General features: G+C 32.9%; 2 protein-coding genes and 1 non-coding gene across 5 annotated transcripts; 1 reads left to right on the top strand and 2 right to left on the bottom strand.

The window, feature by feature from the left end:
* Window positions 1–3,267: 3,267 nt before the first annotated feature.
* On the bottom strand, window positions 3,268–4,815 carry LOC132614287 (mitochondrial uncoupling protein 5). Its single transcript, XM_060328701.1, has one exon. The coding sequence runs from the start codon at window positions 4,410–4,412 to the stop codon at window positions 3,465–3,467; it is 948 nt and encodes a 315-aa protein (XP_060184684.1). The 5' UTR covers window positions 4,413–4,815; the 3' UTR covers window positions 3,268–3,464.
* A 6,394-nt stretch (window positions 4,816–11,209) lies between these two features.
* On the bottom strand, window positions 11,210–11,291 carry TRNAS-GCU (transfer RNA serine (anticodon GCU)). The gene has a single exon. It is a non-coding gene; the product is annotated as a tRNA-Ser (tRNA).
* Window positions 11,292–13,708: 2,417 nt separating this feature from the next.
* On the top strand, window positions 13,709–19,186 carry LOC132614847 (uncharacterized). Of its 3 annotated transcripts, none has more exons than XR_009572464.1 (7): window positions 13,709–14,005; window positions 14,149–14,190; window positions 15,229–15,344; window positions 15,497–15,602; window positions 15,720–15,773; window positions 15,974–17,827; window positions 18,893–19,186. XR_009572464.1 is itself a non-coding variant. In XM_060329398.1 (6 exons), the coding sequence occupies exons 1-6, from the start codon at window positions 13,772–13,774 to the stop codon at window positions 16,130–16,132; spliced, it is 711 nt and encodes a 236-aa protein (XP_060185381.1). In that variant the 5' UTR covers window positions 13,709–13,771; the 3' UTR covers window positions 16,133–19,186. The 3 variants fall into 3 exon arrangements, 1 of the variants encoding a protein (XP_060185381.1); XR_009572465.1 differs by having other exon boundaries at window positions 15,974–18,600; XM_060329398.1 differs by having other exon boundaries at window positions 15,974–19,186.
* Window positions 19,187–20,120: the final 934 nt, after the last annotated feature.

Below are 20,120 nucleotides of genomic sequence, written 5' to 3'. Positions count from 1 at the left end.
TCAGAGTCCTTTGACATGGGACGGAGAGATCACACAGAGGCGGATTTGAAACATCAATTCATATGAATTCAGTAACTTTAGCTCGCACATTGTATATACATTAAAATTTTCACTAAATAAATATTAATAATATATTTCTAACACAATAAATGAAGTGAATTGTAGTAGAATTTCAAATTCAATATGTAATATTCAAATTTTGGATTTGCGTCCGATCTTCACACTCTTCATTGATTTTCCCTGCTTCATGTTTGCAAGTTGGCTTTGCTGTTTATTAAGCCCATAAGTGATAAAATAAGGAATATTAGTATAAAAAAATAAGTAGGGTTGACAATGGATTTGATGAGGTGAGACTGAAACGTGCAATATTTAGTGAAGTTAGCTTAATTATATAAAAATCAAGTTATAGTCTAACAATGGACAAAGCTTTTCTCTATCATAAAACATTAGATTTGACTATTTGTTATTGTAAGGAACACTAATCGCCTCTTAGCAAAATCTGAAAGTTATATTTGAAAAATAAATAAATAGAAGAGAAGAGAAGAATAAAGGTCAAGAGGTAACTAATAATAACCTTTTCATTTTATCAAAGAGACCACCCCTTTTGGGACTAAAATATATATATATTGAAATGATCCTTAAGTAACTCCTTTTTTATTATTTTTTGGGTATTCTCTAACGAATTAAATTTTTTATTTCAGGTGACATGACATATCAATCATTACTAAATGTGAAATTGAAAAATAATGTGAAATTGGTTTCAACACCTTTTGACTTTACAAATATGACTACGACTTTTTCAAATTTCTCAGGTCCAAGCGTGTGAAAACAACAGAGAAAATATAGACTCTTATTTGGCGGCCAAAGAGCCATTTTGACATTATTTTTGTTGTGTTGTCCTTTGAAGGTGCGCATGATATATTGTTCCCACATACGTAACATGGTGTTACTTGTTCTTCCTCATTAATTAAATAAACTAATGAATCCATAATTTCGGAATTAATTTACTTTTATCTATATTTGCTCCATTCCAAAATATTCGTGATGTTTGACTTTTGAAGAATCAAACTACATAAACTTTGGCCAACATTTAAGATGTATTTTTTACCATATTGATATGAGAAGAATTGCAACTTATATTACTTTTCGTATAGTTTTTGAAGATCTAAATTTTAATTTTAAAATATTGAATTAATCTAATTCAATTTAGCTCCAAAAGTTCGTCAAATTAATTTTGGAGAAGCGAAACGTGACAATTATTTGAAATTGAGGGAGTAAATGTCTAGAAGCATTACATCAGAAAGACGGGGTTGAAAAATAAAGTAAAAATCTTATCACTAAAAAAGGAAAAAAATCTTTATAATTTGTACAGACAACAATTTTGAAAGTTAGTGCTACTCCAATTATCCCATAAATGGAACTTTGGGATGTAAAGCATGCGGTTTACATATTATGAGCCCGTTTGGATTGACTTATAAGTTGCTTATAAGCTGTTTTCAGCTTTTTTGAGTGTTTGGCTGGTCAGCTTAAAGTCATTTTATGCTTAAAATAAGCTCAAAAAAATAATTGGGCCTATTTAACTTAGCTTATCTAAGCAGTTTATAAGCTGAAAATAGCTTATAAGCCAAAAAAAAAAGTTAGACTACCCCAACTTATTTTTTTTAGCTTATAAGCTGCAAACAGCTTATAGGCATAAGCCCATCCAAACAGGCTCTATATCGCGTCTACTTGGTGAATTGGGGTGCTATACAATTGGGCCAAAGTAGTCTTATGTATAAATTAGGGTAAGTGATATGCACATTTTATACAGCTGACTTGTGCATACTTTTGTTAATGAGTCATACCATATACCCCTTTCGTTCACTTTTACTTGTCCACTATAGATTTTGTACCTCTTAAAAAATTATAAATTAAGTACATAATTTATCATAATACCTATATTAATTGGTGTATAGTGTTAATGATTTTGAAAAAATGATTTGAAATTAGTGATTAATGCTAAGGGTAAAACAGGAAAAATAAATTATTGTGCTCTTGATATGCGAAAGTGGACAGGTAAAAGTGAAAATATAGTTTTGGAATAGTGGACAAGTAAAAATGAACGGAGGGAGTATAATACTCTCTCTGTTCACTTTTACTTGTCCACTATGGACTTTGCACACCCCTTAAGAAATAATAAATGAAGTGCATAATTTATCATGATATCCATATTAATTGATGCATTTTTAATGAACTTGAAAAATGATTTGAAGTGAGTAATTAATACTATGAGTAAAATAGGCAAAAAGAAATTATCTTTTCTTGATATGCTAAAAGTGACAAGTAAAAGTGAAATTGTATTTTTAGAATATTAGACAAGTAAAAGTGAACAGATTTTTTTGGCCCAACGGACAGTTTTCAATTTGCTCTTTGATCTATGCCACATCAGGCTCGAGCTCCTACATAGCATATGAACTTTTTTTTTTTGGTCATGTATAGTTCGGGGATTTTTCGAATGGAGAATTCGCTTAAGGTGTCATGTATATGTACCTCAACTGATTTACGCAAATATTTCCTTTTTATATTACTCTCTCCGTCCCAAAAAGATTGTCTTACTTTCCTTATTAGTTTGTTCCCCAAAAGATTGACACATTTCTATAGTTAAAAATAATTTAACTTTATGAGATATTTTACCGCCACACAAATATTTAAGGCTTATTTTAGACCACATATTTCAAAAGTCTTTCTTTATTTCTTAATCTCCGTACCAAGTCAAACTAAAACATTCTTTTTGAGACGAAGGGAGTATCATTTGGATTAATTTCTATTTTTAAAAGTTGTTCAAATAATTCTTGAGAAGTCACCCTTGTGGACAACATTAGATTCGGAGTTAAAGTTTGCTAATATATTATTCAACCTTACCGACAAAACAAGTAAATTGTCATCGTATAAATAAGCCAAACTCGATTTTCAAAAATAAGCTAAATATCATAAAAGGAAAGGTGCTCCTTTCCCTAAATAGTTTCGGTAAACAGCAAAGCACAATAGACATTTCTCTGAAATTTGGAATTAATAATATTGTGCTGTATTAATGGGTGATCTTTACAAAGTCAGAAAGAACATAACCTTCAATAATGACTTTGGTATGATGTCCTTTGAAGCTAAATGCCTTTTATTAGGCTCAATTGAATTCCAATTCATGCTCTCTTTCCCAATAACAACAAACATCAGGAATTAAAAGAAAATATAACAGTTGCTTCAATCAACAGTAACTTAATCAATAAATCATCCCACCAAACAAGAAATCATTTTTATATAGAAGTAATTATAGTATATGATCTAAGAACACAACATTTGGCCATAGACTTGGTATTACTTCTCTCCCAAACTTAAGTAACAAATTTAAACTTAAAAACATCAATTAAACGAAACATTTTTTTGTTAATTCGTGATACTAAATTCCACTTTTTTCTTCGTCGTCATCATCAGAAATCCTTGAGCAATTTGCGGACTTGTTCCAGTGTAACAAAGAGCACAATAGTAAATGGTCCTTGCCTTGAGATTGTAGGAATAAACCCCTTGTAAAGAGCCATTGGCCCCTCAGCTTTAATAGTTTTCATAGCACAATCAAGTGCCCCATTATAAGGTGGGGCCATCCCTGGCTCCACCTTCATATTCATGACACGTGTCTTAATCACATCCACAGGATTCGACACCACAGCCGCCACAAATCCCGCCGCGAAACTCGCCGTCACGTGGGTCCCAAGCCCGTCTTTCATAAGCCCCTTCGCTAGAATTATCTCCTTAAACTCATCATACGATGCTAGTTGCGATGCTGTTACTAGCATAGCGCGATTCACTGTAAGGGATGAACCGCGCCACAGGCTAGTAACACCTTCGCTTTTACTCATTTGAGTAATGGCATCAACGACGCTCTTGTAGTTGCGTCGTTGCGCCAATGGGAGACGACCGTCTGCCTGCATGCGGACCATCGCCACGTCAGCAGGATTACCGACGGCCGCTCCCACCCCGCCGGCTATCAAGCCAGCGAGGATCTTCCTGGATAACGACATATTACTGCCGTTATCCGGGTCGCTCCATTTCTGTTTCAACATATCGTACAACCCCATTCGGGTCGTAGAATAAAGTGTTTGCCTTAGCATAGTTGCTGATACACCGGAAAACAAAGCCTTAACACCTTCTTGTTGTATTATTTTTACACCTACTGAAACGGGTCCCACACGGGTCGGAGCAACCGGAATATGGATATTGGTAGTAGCAGTGTGGAAGGCAAGTGCTGGCCGGAGATTCTGAACAGAGGCCGGAGATTCTCCTTGAAGTTGCATTCGGACTTTAATTAAATCAAGTGGGTGAGTACTACATCCAGCAATAATAGAAGCAATGCCTCCTTCAACAAATCCTTTAACACCCATGTTTCAAGAAATCAAAATAAATTTGGTAGCACTAAAAAAAAAAAAAAAAAAGAATGATGGGGAGGGTATATTTTGACAGAAAGTATAATAGAAGGGGTATATTTAAACTATTTCTAATAAGAATTTGGGGTAGTGAAAACTGAATAAATTGATTGAAGAAATAGTTAAGACCAGTTAGAATTAGAGGACATCTCACTGGAAACCAGGAGATGAGAATGGAGACCAAAAGCTATAGATGAGAAGTGTGGAATGTTGGGTCTGTGAGACATATGTTGTAAGAGATTGGAAAAAAAAAAATGAATTGTGAGTTGAGGAGAAGGGGAAGAAAGGAATTTATAGGGGGAAAGAAAAGAAAGGAGAGGGAGTGGAAATTAGGTTTTCTTACAAAGCACACGCGGGTTTGATTCTGTCTCTATATTTTTCTCTATTTTTTGAACATGTTACCAAACGGCGGAAGGAGAGTGGATCCCAATTAATGAATGTGACAATGGTAATGTATTACTAGTTGGAAATTTCCTTTGGTTGCAATATGTGAATACACTTGAAAAGAAAACAAAAAGGTACTTTCCTACCAATGAAGTTAAAAGAAATTTGGTTGAATACATCGAGAGGCAAGAGCCTCTCGAGCTTGTTAGTGTATTTTAATATTCGAATTATAGTATGTTCAAATTTAGTATCTAAACACATGAGAAAGTATTTATATTTGACATTTTCGTCAAAATTTTGCAAAATCTTTTATTTGTGTTTTCAAGCACTCATTACGTAGACAAGTTAACTAATTAAAAGTTATCCTTTAATTATACGCTTTAGTCTAACTAATCCGTAAAACCTCATGCGTGTCTCAATTGATGTTCATTTGTATAACTAAAGAAGGACGCATATTTAATAATGTAATTAAATTATTTATGTAAAGGGTGCTTGTGGACTTGCGCATAATTTTTTTTTCAAATTATGAGTCGAATGTGTTCAATAGGAAGACTTTTATCATGTGTTCATTACTCAATTGGAGCACATCATAGTTCCAGTGTTTAGATGAAATTTACTGACAAGTTCAAGAAATTATTGATGTATTAAGTCAAGGAATATTAGAAAATACGTACAACTAGCTATTTTGTTATGCTTTTTGTTTTCCTTTATTTTTTCCTCCATCCTTAACTAGATATTTCGAGTTTGAGTGTTGGGTAAGATTATTTTTTTTTAGGTAAAAAACGCTTTCTACTTTAATGGGCTTTATGAATCACGAATCCAAATTTATCGTGATCCAAATATTGGACACCGGATGAAAACCAAAAAGAGAACCTATGATTAACACCTCTATCACTAGTTGATAGGTGCGTGGTAAGTAAAAATATTACTATGTATTTTTACGCTATCACATCCGCTTTAGCAAGCATACCAAAGTTCTAAGTAACTCAGTAATTATATTTTCGTATTTTTTTACAATACCTATTACTAATATATTTTAACCAAACTCATATCAAATCCCTTAGTTGAAATTTCAAAATTCTTATGGGCATTGAAGGAAAACCCTTTCATTATTCGAGATTTTGATGCGAGGATTTAATAATATTGACGTTTGGATTGTTTAGAAAATAATGTGCGTGTTTGAAGTTGGTTTTTGTATGTATTAGTTTTGGGAAGTAGCTATTTGACATAAATATTACTCTGTTTATACTAATTTGGACATACTTCACCTCTAGGAATTCCTCTACTAATACGTGATTCCCAACAACTTTTATGTTTAAATTCTTTGTCCCTTAAGCAATTTTGCCTTCTTTAGCATATTTTTTTTTAATCTTTCTCAATTTGGTTGTAGTTTTGACCAATAACTAAAGACATTATTTTAGAATTTTTTCAACCTACTCAGAGTATAAAAATAGTGAATAAATGCACGTACATATCTATTGAATGGCGGACTTTGAATCTGTTTTAGAACATGTCAATTGCTAGACTGTTTCTCCAGTAAACCTTTTGTTTTAAATTCAAGCAAAACGAATATAGTTAGCAAAATATATCATTAACCATAAAGATGAATGATAAGTACTCTTTCATTTTAAATAGAGTTCTCAATTTGAGTCCTAAAAATTGTTCGCCTTTGATAGGGAGCCTTTACTCCCAAAGTGAAATGTTATGATGTGATCGGATCAGTTGACTGTCAAAATGGGTATTACAAATCAAGTGAAAAACCACAAAAATAGCGAAATATAGTAATGGTGTTTTCGGGAATTTGATTTTGCTATGTATTGTAAAAGCTCAGAGGTAAATAGAAGTCACGGATTTTGCACGATTCGGTAGCTTTATTCAAACTTTGTATTAGTTTTAAATTTTTTATTTAATATGTATAAATTATTAATTTAAAACTCGGTAACTCAAAAGATTTCGAAAACATACCGCATAAACATTAATAGCCTATTTGGCCAAACTTATTTTTTTTCAAAAAGTGCTCATTTGAAAAAAAAAGTGAGGTGTTTAGCTAAGCTTGTGGGAACAAAATAAGTACCATAAGCACTTTTTCAGAAGCTAAAAAAAAATAGATTTTCCCCGGAAGCACTTTTTTTAAAAAGCACTTTTGAGAAAAATACACTTAAAAACACTTTTTTTAAAGCTTGGTCAAACGTTAATCGCTGTTCAAAAGTGCTTTTTAAATTAATTGGCCAAAGACAAACTGCTTCTCACAAAAATTACTTTTTTGAAAAACACTTTTTTTTTAAAATGTTTTTCAAAATAAACTGATTTTAGAAGTTTAGCCAAACCGACTATAAATCCTAGATCCGTCTCTGTAAAAGCTTACTCTTCCCCCATGATTAAACCAATCCATATGACTCATGTCTTCACATAATACTCTAATCAATAAATCACGGTTACATATTTTTGCTTTAATTTATGACTTAATGATGATAAATTAATATGATTTGGTGTAAATATCGAGTTCAAATAAATTTTTACTATGTGTTAACCTCTTTTTTTAATGACTTTTTCGTGTCATGTGTCCAAGAAATGTGAAAGCATCTACTGATTTTTAATTAATAATATAATTATCTTTATTACCAGAAAAAATAATCGAAGAGAATATTTACCGTTTCTCCTATCAAATTAAAACTAAAAAAATAAGTAAAGGAATTGGCTTTTCTTTTCTCCTTTGCCCCCTTGTGGTACATGTTTTGAAGTATTTGGAAACTTCATCTTTCCATTATTTTGTTAAGACAGACACACACTATTGTCTAATATTGCACTAGTATATTTCACCAAATTTAAGTTCCGTCTAAATCATTAACTTATTAAGTAAGACATATGAATTATTTGTATCCAATTCGATTACTTTTTGTTACAATATGACAAATAGGAGTAACTATATTTGAACAAAAATCGTTAATCAGAAAAGAGGTTTTTTTTTTTTTTTTTTTAATAATTTTACGTGAGGAATTACGCCTCAAAAAGTTGAAATCCGTAATGTGTCACTAATGGATCAGAATGAACCTTTCTGCATAAAATTCATGGTGCATATAGGTTGAGAATAAACTAAAGAGCCCCCAAAGTTTTACTCGGCACTTTGAAACTGCACAATCAAAAGCGTTAGCATATATTCCATCACCTCACCATATTTGACTGAACGTGAAGTTTACGGAAAAAAATAGTTAAAATTTAATTGTGATAAAAAATATGTCATTAATATTTTGTAAAATGACCTAATTGCACTCGTTGCACAGGTTTTTTAAGCAGGCTTCCAAACATATGAATTTTTTCGATAATCATGGTGTTCGGATCAACTTATATCTGGACTAATTTTCACGAGGTACCTGCTACTTGCTACCAGCATAGGTGTCAGACAATTTTATCCACATAGGTTGAATATATGAAGAGAAACCATCTTAGTATATTTGTCTATAATGTGAGTTGAACCTGAGATCTCATAATTTTAAATTCATTTATTTGACCTCTAAACCACACTCGCAGGAGCATTAATAAATGTCTCTGATTGTCGACCATGCTACATATATTTAAAAAAAAAGTGTATCTAACATGGAACAGAAGGAGTACCCATTTTCAAAACCAAAGATCATTGATCAACTTGGCATTTGATGCCCCAATTTGGCCTTTCGGGCCATCCAATTGTGTGGTCAACTGTTAATGGAAAATGGAGAAAAGCTATAGCATCTTCATTTTGTGGCTTGTTTTACATGCGTAATATTTACTCCATGTTACTTTTACCCAATATATATATTGGGTATATATATACATACAAGAAAACTATATATATATATATATACACACAAGAAAACTAAAATAAAATAGACTATGATATGGTCACCATCCTTTTTATTTATTCCTAAGTTTTTAAAATTTTAGTACATTACCTGCCTTGTCCACATTCAATATCTATTGATACAAAGAAAAATGATGATGTTTTAAGGGAAAAGGTTCAAATATACCCCTCTACTTTAGTTTATTGGTTAACTTTGTCATTCGTTACCCAAAGTAGTCAATATACTCCTATCGTTAGTAAAGTTTCAAAAATACACCTCATTTCTAACATATTCCCACATAAGAAAGTCTAGTCATTGGAATTGTGTGACATGGACGCCACATGACATTTAACTTATTCTATGTGGTGCCTACATGACAATTTTTTTAAAAACAATCTAGAAAATTGATTTTTTTAAATAAATCTGAAGAAAAATGGACTTTATTAAAAATCTGAAACTTTTTATTTTAATAAAATCCGTTTTTTTAAAATATATTCTCGAAAATTGGATATTTTAGTTAAAAAATCTGGAAAATGATTTTTTTTTTAAATCTGAAATACTGTAAAGTTTTTTTTTTTAATATGGATTAATTTAAAAAAAAACATTTTCCAGATTTTTTAATAAAAAAATCCAATTTTCCAGAATATTATTTTTTAAGAAGCGGGTTTTATATATAAAAAATCAGATTTTTAATAAAATCCATTTTTAATAGATTTGTTTTTAGAAAAATCAATTTTCCAGATTGTTTTTTAAAAAAATTGTCAAGTAGGCACTACATAGAATAAGTTAAATGTCATGTGACGTCCATGTCACTCAATTTCAATGACTAGACTTGCTTATGTGGGAATATGTTAGAAATGAGGGGTATTTTTGAAACTTTGCTAACGATAGGAGTATATTTGGCCCCAACTTGTAACGGGAGGTATATTTGACTACTTTGACTAATGGAGAACAAGGTTAGTCAATAAACTAAAGTAGAGGGGTATATTTGACCATTTTCCCTATTTTTAAAGGTTGTTATTGTGGTCATGACAAATGTAGTATATTTTAATAAAATTTAATAAGTATTTATCCCTTCCTTTTCAGTAAGAAAAATAAAATTAGACTAACTTAACACCGTCTATTGATTTTAATAAAAATAATGTAATTGCCATATTCTTAATCTCAGTTCCAATCTTGTCCATTCAAAATCAGTCTGTTAACTTATTGGCATTACAAATACAAACGAGGAAATACCTATAATTTTGTGTCAACCTCCTTACAATGTAATTTTAATCTACTTCACAATTGAATCAAGACTCTGTCATAGTGGAAGATTGACCACCATGGGGTGAGATGAGATGGATACGGGATAATATTTCTTTATTTTTAATTAGAGATTTCATGTTTGAGATTTGAAAATAGAATTTTTTTTAGTAGGGAATATTTTCCCCCTAATGAGTCTTATGCGACCCAACTTAATTCTGCCATTCGAAAAACTTCTATTGTTGCTTACCCCTAACGGAGCTCTAGCTTGAATGTAGCTTTAAACAATAGTGATAAATTTGAATTATTTTCTTGAAAATCTGGACATATGGAGTCTGCCCAATTCATGTTGGATCTGTATTAGACAACAAGGGCAAATACAAGATGATTTTGTTACGATAAAGGTAGGAACAGTGGCGGATTCAGGATTTTCATTCAAGGGGTTCGAAAACAACAACAAAAGTTAAATATGAAAAATAATGTTGTCAACGGGAATCGTACCTAAGACACTAAAGACAATTTTGAACATCTTGAACTGCTTGAGCTAACCGTTTGCATTTGTTCAAGGTATTCAAAAGTTAATATATATATATCAACACAGAAAATCTAGCCTCGGCACTCAAAATCCCCCCGGTTAGGAAGAACCAAAAGTGTAAACAAAGTAATTTGTAGACAATGGACATTTTCCCAAATGTTAATTTTATTTTATGCGTAGTGATGATCTCACTCAAAATTAATAAAAAGTCATGATAGACTTAGAGCCCGTTTGGATTGGCTTATAAGTCGCTTATAAGCTGTTTTCAGCTTTTTTGAGTGTTTGGTTGGCCAGCTTAAAGTCATTTTGTGCTTAAAATAAGCTCAAAAAAATAATTGGGCTCATTTGACTTAGCTTATCTAAAGCAGCTTATAAGCTGAAAACAACTTATAAGCTAAAAAAAATAAGTTAGACTACCCAACTTATTTTTTTTAGTTTGCAGCTTATAAGCTGTTTGCAGTTAAATCCATCCAAACAAGCTCTTAATGAAAATGATAAGAAAAAAAGTTTTAAAAAGTCCAAATAAAGGAAATTTACCAAATAATTACAGCTTGAGTGCTTGACTTGGACTTCACTTGTGAACCGTTCACACTTGTGTGACACCCAAAAGAGAATGACAAATAAGTACTGTTTTGACGCAATCGCCTAGAAAGTTGGAAAGAACAGAACCGAGTCACCGCATTTGGGCTTGGGTTTATCAGGGGGAGGTGTTGATTGACGACTTTGCCTTTTGCCAGGACCACTTCTGATAGAGGAAAGGGAAAAAGAATATTCGTCGCCTGAGAGATTCGAACTCTCGCGGGGAAACCCCATGTACTTAGCAGGCACACGCCTTAACCACTCGGCCAAAGCGACTTCTTGTTTATGCTGGACTAGTATTGTTTCAGAAAACATTTGTAACATAGAATTTAACGAAGAATAAGTTCAAATAGTTGCAATCTGTATCTGGTCAAATCATTTTATAAGTGCTAATGTTAGTATTGTACAAGTAGTTTGTGTTTGGAGAATCTTGTCCTGAAAAAACCAAAACTAAATTGTGCTTCTACTACTGAGAAGAATCTTGTTTTTCAGCTTCTTTCGTGTAGCAGAAAAATAATTGCTACTTTTTAATATTCAAAGGTGTCTTTTTCGTTCTTTTGCAAAGTTTGATCAAGCAACTAACACCAAAATAAGTATTTTGCTTTCTAAAAATTTGACCAAATAAATTATAATAGTGCACAAATATTTTCGCTACACATACTACTCAAATTCATTCTGGATATTTTTTTCGTCAAACGTAATAATATGGACTAAAGTAAACCATCAGTCAGCTAAAAAGTTGTCAAACCTTGTGACCTTATCACTTAAGTTTATACTTGTATACATAAATACTACATCGTCCAATTAATGCCTAAAATGCCAAAACATCTTCACAAACTGTAACATCAACAACAACATACCAGTGTAATCTCACAAGTAAGGTCTACGGAGGATAAAATGTGCGCAAACCTTACCTCTATCTTCACAAACTGTATTAAGTATTAATTGTACCATCACTTTGAATATGATACACAAGTATCTTCTTACAATGACTCTTCAAAGCAAGTTGCATTCTGTGAATTCATGTTTAATGCACGAATGAAGGAAAACTGTTTTATTATAAACAGAAAAGAAGGTTTCGTATTCTTTCAAATCTCAAATTCTAGTGGATTGGAACATGTATAAACCTATGGTAAATTCCTATTTGGGCCTTGTCTTGCTTTTGCCAATTGTTCTCAGCATTTGGGAACATATGCTATAGTATCTCACCTTCAATTATAGCTTGAAAGTTTTAAAGAGAAATTAAAGAAAGAAAAAGAAAAATGAGAATGATTTACAATTGATGTGCTTTTGGTTATATTTGTCTGGTGTTCAAAATATATTAGTTCGATTAATTTGAATTCGCGTCGTACCTAATTTATTAAACAAAAAACGTTTTATATTCTTAGAGCTTGAACTTGAGATCTCTCATTAACGAGTGTCAAATTCTTATCCCACCACACTCGTGAGTGGTTATAACTTATCATTTAAGCCTAGGTGCATAGGTCTTTCTTCAAAACAACAAAATAGAAAATCTTTTTTTTTTTCTACCATTATATGAAAAAAAAACTTTTTAAATTTATTTTTATTCTTATAGTGAAACGACAGGCATTTTGGAGGATGCTCTTTTGCACATACGTTTCATAATGATTTTTACTATTATTCTCAGGAAGGATAGTTGCTAGTAGGAGTCGTGCTCGAACAATATAATTATAACAAAGAGTATTCGAAGCTGGAGTTAAAAGTTTAATAATATTTGATTAGTTATGTTGAGTATGAATTTCTTCGAGAAAGATTGAAATTTTGTGAGCTAAAATTATTATTTCACTTGAAATACTCTTCAAATCGGGCTTTTATATTTTAAATTCTCTATCCCAAGTTTCATAAATCAACCAAATTATAAAACAAATATTGATTCAAAAATAATATTTCTAGTTAATATAAAAAAAACCATAAAATTGTAGAGATCTAGTAGCTCAGTTGGTTGACTACTTGAATTTTCATCTTGTTGATGAGAGTTCGAATCTGCACGTTGTAATCCGCTTCCCCATTTCTCCTTCCCTTACCCCCATGTAATAAAAAAACTTTTTTTTTTAAAAAAAAAAAAGAAGAAGAAAAAACCATAAAATTCGTATTACCAAAACAAAGTATTATGTTTCTCACAATTTCATAAACTAAATGGGTAAAAAAATCAATTTTACTCTTTTTATTTTTAATTTTCATAGAGCGTAATTTTCTCTTTTAAATTCTCTATCCCAAGTTAAAGTTGCACTAATAACCCAAATTATAGCAAATGTTGATTTGAAAATAATACTCCATTTTAAAGTTAATTTTGAAAAACATGATAAAATTCATGGCCATGTTAAAAAAAAGAAAAAAGAAAAAAAGAAGATGAATTCGTAATTACCCAAGCCAAGTGGTATATTCCCACAATTTCATAAGAGCCCGTTTGGATTGGCTTATAAGTTGCTTATAAGCTGTTTTCAGTTTTTTTGAGTGTTTGGCTGGCCAGCTTAAAGTCATTTTGTGTTTAAAATAAGCTCAAAAAAATAATTGGGCTCATTTACTTAGCTTATCTAAAGCAGCTTATAAGCCAAAAAAAAAAGAAGTTAGACTATCCAACTTATTTATTTTTAACTTATAAGCTATTTTTAACTTATAGGCATAAGCCCATCCAAACAGGCTCTAAAACTAAATGGGTTAAAATTTCAATTTTACCCTTTTCTATTTTCCACTCGTACCAAACATCCTCAATCTTGACGAAATAGCTGCCATAGATGTCTGCTTCTTGGTTATTATTTTTCACTCCTATTTCAAAGCTTAATCATCACTTCTACCTTCGTAATAATTTCAAACAAATGGTCACTACTAGCAGTTCAAATCCTAATAGAGGTGCATTTACAACACTCAAAGAAAGAGTTATTTTTGAAAAAGAAATCAAGAAGAGCAAATTTATTGCAATTGCTGGCCACATTCCTGATGAGCGTTCTGCTCAATCTTTCCTTTCTGAGGTACCCTCTTTGTTTTTGGTGTCTATTGAATGTGTAAAGATTGAATCTTTGCAATTTGTTTCATTCTTGAAATTGTAATCTTGAATTTGTTTTAGTTGGGGTTTTGGTTGTATTTTGTGATGATTGATTGGATTTGATTTTAGGTACGAGACCCTAGAGCTACACATAATTGTTGGGCTTACAAGGTATGTTCTTGTGGCCAAAATCATGTTTTTATTGCTAAATGTTTAGAATTTTTTTGGGATTTGATGACTAAAAGTCGTTTCGTCATAAAAAAAAATGGCTGAATACATCAACAGCCTCTCAAACTTGCCACCAAAACTCATTTAGACACTCGAGTTGTTCCTATTGAGCGATAAAGTGTTCCTATTAGACACTTTCAGTTCGAATTTTGGAAGATCTTTTGTGCGTGATCTCAAGTTCTCATTACGTAGATTAGTTTACGACATAAAATATGTCATCATCACCTTTAATAGACATATCATCCTCAATTGAAACATGCCTGAGGTTTTACTATTTGAGACTAATTCGTATAATTAAAGGAGATGACATATCTTAAATGATTAGCTTATCTACGTAATGAAGAATTTGAGAACACACGCAAAAAAGTTTGAAAATTTGAACCGAAGGTGTCTAATAGGAACGCTGTATCATGTGTTCAGGAGCTCAATTGGAATAAACCGTAGTTCGAGTGTCTAAATGAAAATTGCTGGCCAGTTTAAGGGGTGTCAATGTATTAAGCCTAAAAAAACAGCTACACTTGTTGAAACACTATTAAGTGTATGCTACTGGTATTATAATTGAAGTGTAGTTGATACATTGGTTGATTGGGACTCATATGGTTGACTTAGGGATCGTTTGGTTGGAGGGATTAAGTGGGTTATCCTAGTATAAAATTTGGATTGAATCTATCATGTGTTTGGTTGGGTATTATCTATAACCAGGATAAATTTTATACCACAGTCATGGGATTATAAATCCCATATAAAAAGTGGGATAGATAATCCTGATTATCATCCCAGGATAACCTAGTTTTGAACCAAACAACCCCTTAGTGACTAGCATTTTGGGTTATAATTGCTTCCATTTGATCATAACTGCTTATCCTTACACGGACAAATAAGAAATAGCGTCTCTCTAGTTTTAGGTTTCTCCAGATTTGTTTATATCAGTCTTGGCTCTTACCTTACCATGCAAAAAATATTATCGTTCATTCTATTTAGGTTGGAGAACAATATCGGACTAATGATGACGGCGAACCTTCCGGTACTGCTGGCAAGCCGATACATTCTGCAATTGCATCCTCAGGATTGGATAGAATCATGGTTGTTGTGATCAGGTACCCAAATTGTTCATAATTTATGAGGAGATGTAAATTAGATTTGCATCTTTTCTTGAGGTTAAAAAAATTTCATGTGCCTAAACTGGGAAATGTTTGCAAGAAGTGAAAGCATGCATGTATCTTTATCTTGTTGATTTTCTAAATTGCAGGCACTTTGGAGGAATTAAACTTGGCACTGGAGGTCTAGTTAGAGCTTATGGAGGAGTAACTTCAGAATGTTTGCGAAATGCTCCTACATTTCTCATAAAATCTAAAGTATAAACATAGTTTCAACTCCACTTGCAATGTTGATTCTATTTTTCTCATTTCGTTCAGTGCGTTTAGCATAAACCTGAGACCAAACATTGATTAAGCAATACTTTTTGGTTTTAGGTCCCGATGGGCTTGGAGGTTACTTTTGAATTATTAGGAGTTCTATACCATCAGGTAATTTTGATCTTATGTGTGAAAAAGATACTACAGTAATATTTGTCAATGTTGCGCTATTCGGTAATAGTTTTTGGTTCTTCAGTTTCGTTCTTTTTTCGGTTCATTCTCTTAATCAAAAGCTGGATGCTTCAAGAGCATAATTGGAACGCATTTACTTCCGTTAATGCATTTCTGAGAATCTGTTTCCGGATTTGCAGTTACAGTCTTTCCAAGCAGAAGATATCAAGCAGGATTATGATACCGGGAAAGATGGAGTCACCATGGTTACATTCAAAGTTGATTTTGACCGTGTACAAGGTTTAGAAGAAGCTATTAAGGCCAACTGCAGTCGTGACATTGTATTCTACAAACACTAGAATTTTTCCATATTAGTTTGTCTGGTGGTTTTGGTTCCATCTTGCTGGAACTTATGGAGATCTGAAGTATCTTTTGCTCCAGAAGCAAGCTGCACGTCAAGATGGTTAATAACATTTGCTCGTTCTTGAAAGGTTCATGGCATTGCTCTTGTTGACTCCAAAGTCTGAGCTAACTATTTAGCATGTAGACTAGCTTTACCTGATCGATGCACTCTAGCTGGAAGCAGATTGTACTTTTCTGTCTCTTTTATCTTCCTTCTGAGATTGCGAGTCGCTATAGGAGAGGTGGATTATCCCCATTTGCTTTTATGTTCATACAACTTCCAGAAAGATATACTTGTACAGTCTCCCCATACTTTTTGTTTCACTTTTCAAGAATAACACTTGGATGCTAGCCTTAGCTAGCTGTAATGATGCTGTGTATACAAATCCTTCGTTGCACATTATGATAGGGGTCATTCGTCAGTTTAAAATTGCATAGGCTTTGTGTGCTACTGTACACAGTGCTACCATTTACTTAAGCAAAACAAAGATAAAGAGAGGTGATATATACTTTCTGCAACTTTTAGAATGAATATTGTAAAATTCCCAGTCACACAGCAACAGAGGAGTCCGTTTAAGTAGCTTCTTTTCTAATTTAGCTGTCTTTTTCCTTTGTGTACATTGGTAAACAGGACAAATAATGTCCTTTTTCTTTAGCACATTTCCCCCCCGTTTTATCCTTTAAATGTATCACTCTTTTCTTTCCTCTATTATTGAAGCAAGTTATAGTAAAAGTTAGAGAATTGGAACTATATAGCAGCAGTTTTTTCAATTTGATCTGTCAACTGAAAGTGTTGACATCCATTAATGCCTAGCAACTACCAACGGTGAAAGGAAGTTATGTCCGTTAACTATTGTCATAATTTGTTTATCATGTATAACCTCTGTGATTATCATATTTGAATCTGAATACATGATATAAAATCTAAAAGCATGTGCAGTATTCTGAGTTTCTTCTGAACTGAACATGTTTTAACTGTAGTAGATAAGAAGAATTTTATTTGCTGTGACAATGTGATAGGCAACAGCTCATGTTTTCAGAATTGACTAATCTTTTCATGTGCTCGAGCTCATTGTATCCAGTTGCATCTGAGTTATGTATCATTTCTTGTTGTGAGGTTTGATTCATCTGTATGTTTATCAAATTTTGTAACATATTGTGCATAAGCTATGCAAACCCTGTAGTGTAGCAATTCTTATGATGTTCAGAAATTCTGAGGCCATGTAATTCATCGAAGTATTAGTTATATCTGGGACAATTCCTTAGTAGAGTTCACAAAGCAATATGATACCAAAGCCTTTATCCTCATTTGCTTGATAGGTCTTATTGCTATGTTGTTCGGACTCTCCAAAAATGCTACCGCACCCGTATTGGGTCCTCCAAAATACACTACTTTTAGAAGATCCTACACGCACTAGTCGACATTTTTGAAGAGTCCGAGCAACATAGTCTTATTGTATTTGATCTCCTTATACCTTTACTTAGCAAAAAAAGGTCTTATTGTATTTGATCTCCTTATTCAGAGGTATGATCAACATCTAGTCAACAGTTCCTGATAATTCAATGGAGTTGGAGGGATGTGCATCACATGTTTTCTTTTTTCATCTGCAATTTGGAGCTGGAGAAATGCCAGTCTTCAGTGAGAGTTCAAGGTAAGAATGTTAGGTGATATCATCTTTGTTGGTATTTTCTGCAAAAAAAATTGAATGCTCATAACTGATTGTCGAGATTGTTGTTTGATTCTGCCATTGATATATGTCTCACGATGCCGAGCAAGTCAATGCTAGTCCATTGTTTGGTGATTATACTTTGTACTAGTGATACTTCATTATAGGTAACGGTGTGGAAACAAAATACAATCAGGTTCTTGTTCATCTGTGCAACTTTGATTTGCGTGTCATGTTTTGACTTTTGACGCAGATTGTTAAAAGAGTTGAAAAACATAAGTTGTTTAATATTTGTTTTTATTGTTAAGTTGTTTAATAGTTGTTGAGAAACTTATTTGGTCATATTTAGACTTTTTTTTATTGAATATTAATATACTAAGGATTAATCTATGTTGAGTAAAAGTGGTTGCAGAAAAGTTTTGGGATAATCAAAATGTATTAAGACTTTCCATATAATGAAACTGGAAATTATTGTGCATAACCCTATAATAGGAGTATAGGACTAAAAATTTGGGACAGGGAGTATATCAGGAGGATGACATTGATGGAAGTTCTGGTATAGTTGATAAGGTAATTTCTATCTGCCATCATACATGTTGAAGTTCTAGAATTAAACATATAATATGCTGCAAATTTTGCAACAATTGACATTGGTCATCTGGTCTCTAGGCGATACAATTACACCTTCTACCTCCCAAGGTGGGTAAGATCTGCGTACACTCGACCCTTCCCCGACCCCACTTGTGGGATTACACAGGGTATGTCGTTGTTGTAGATAGACACCTTAACTTGGGCTCAACTGGCAAGTAAACACCCCAACTTTGAAAATCCACATCTAGACGCGGCTAAATTAAAGTTATCTGCTGGAAAAGTGTGTTTACGGGTCCAACTTAAACCAAGTTGAGGTGTCTAGATGTGCATTCTCAAAGTTTGAGGTGTTTACTTGCTAGTTGGGGTATTTACTTGCAGGTTGAGGCCAAGTTAAGGTGTCTAGATGTGCATTCTCAAAGTTTGGGGTGTTTACTTGCCAGTTGGGGTATTTACTTGCAGGTTGAGGCCAAGTTAAGGTGTCTATCGAAGTGTTAACTGACTAGCTAATCTGATCTGTTCTTACACTGACATCAAGGATGCCAACATATGGCAGGTGAAATCTGTGATTGAAGAACATTTGCCATGTTTCCTGTTTAATAATCTTGATGCAGAAAGGTTGAAGTTCTGCTTCAGAGTTTTGAGATATAATCACATAGTAACTCCAGAGTTTGACTTTAGACATATGCTAGGGGTTCTTTTAACCTTATTGAGGGCTATCATTTTCAACTTCATCAGCCTATATGTATCTGCAGGCCTCCCCCCTCGTGAATTTAGGGCTCTCTATGATAAGATGTAAATGCGTTAAGAGGCTTCTCAAGATGTGGTTAATGAAGTGAGAGGAAAATCATGAGGTCTCAGATTCAAAATCCCATATGACGCAAAAAATGTTAGGTGATTTTCCCCCATTTGCATAAGCCTTGATAGACAGGGTTATCCTATACTTATGCTGGTAGGAGGTATCAGGTACCAGTGAAATAATCGAGGTGCACGGAAGCTGGTCCGGGCATGACCGTCATTCAAAATGTAGTTATGCATTAAGAGGATCAGATTAGCCAACAAATATATACTATCATGTATTCATGTTCTATCATCCTCTTTGCTGTTATGGATTTTCCTTCAATATACTGTAAGATATCCATTCAAAAAAAGAAAAAAGAAAAAAAAAAGGTTGAAAATGAGATGTCTCATCGCATAAAGTTGAGAATTAAGTTTATCTACATGACAAAAACAAATTCTGTTTGTTGCTATTATTACAAAAATATTCTGGATTGATCAAAAGCTGAATTTCAGATTGACATTTATCCATGTTCTGTTTAGCTTTTCTGTTTATATTGCTCAAGAATTCAAGATCATATAAAGAGGCAAACAACCCATTTCTACACTGATGTGGGACTTTAATACTTCTGACATGCTTAAGATTAGACATTTGAAGTGTGAATTATATAACATGAGGGCTCAACATTAGGTAAATCAAAAATTCGGATGGTCTAACTCTGATACCATGTTAGCAACGGATCCGTGACTTAATTCAACTCCAATAATTAGCACATGATGATAGCTATCCAAGACTATATAAGGAGGTAAATGGTCCATTCTCACACCAATGTGGATTCTAACAAGGGTCCTCATTGCTACGCTCTATAGGGCTAGACTATTGATGCTACATCGTGATTATCCTTTAGCTACT

This window comes from Lycium barbarum, chromosome 10 (assembly GCF_019175385.1).
Source record: "Lycium barbarum isolate Lr01 chromosome 10, ASM1917538v2, whole genome shotgun sequence".
NCBI lineage: Eukaryota > Viridiplantae > Streptophyta > Magnoliopsida > Solanales > Solanaceae > Lycium > Lycium barbarum.
This window is presented reverse-complemented; position numbering and strand designations above follow the sequence as displayed.

What these genes read in the sequence shown, in the direction of transcription:
- LOC132614287 (XM_060328701.1), bottom strand. Translation starts at nt 4,412, where the DNA reads ATGGGTGTTAAAGGATTTGTTGAAGGAGGCATTGCTTCTATTATTGCT.
- LOC132614847 (XM_060329398.1), top strand. Translation starts at nt 13,772, where the DNA reads ATGTCTGCTTCTTGGTTATTATTTTTCACTCCTATTTCAAAGCTTAAT. An exon ending in ATCATGGTTGTTGTGATCAG is followed by an intron (nt 15,345 to 15,496) that starts GTACCCAAATTG and finishes TCTAAATTGCAG; the next exon opens with GCACTTTGGAGGAATTAAAC. An exon ending in CATTTCTCATAAAATCTAAA is followed by an intron (nt 15,603 to 15,719) that starts GTATAAACATAG and finishes TTTTGGTTTTAG; the next exon opens with GTCCCGATGGGCTTGGAGGT.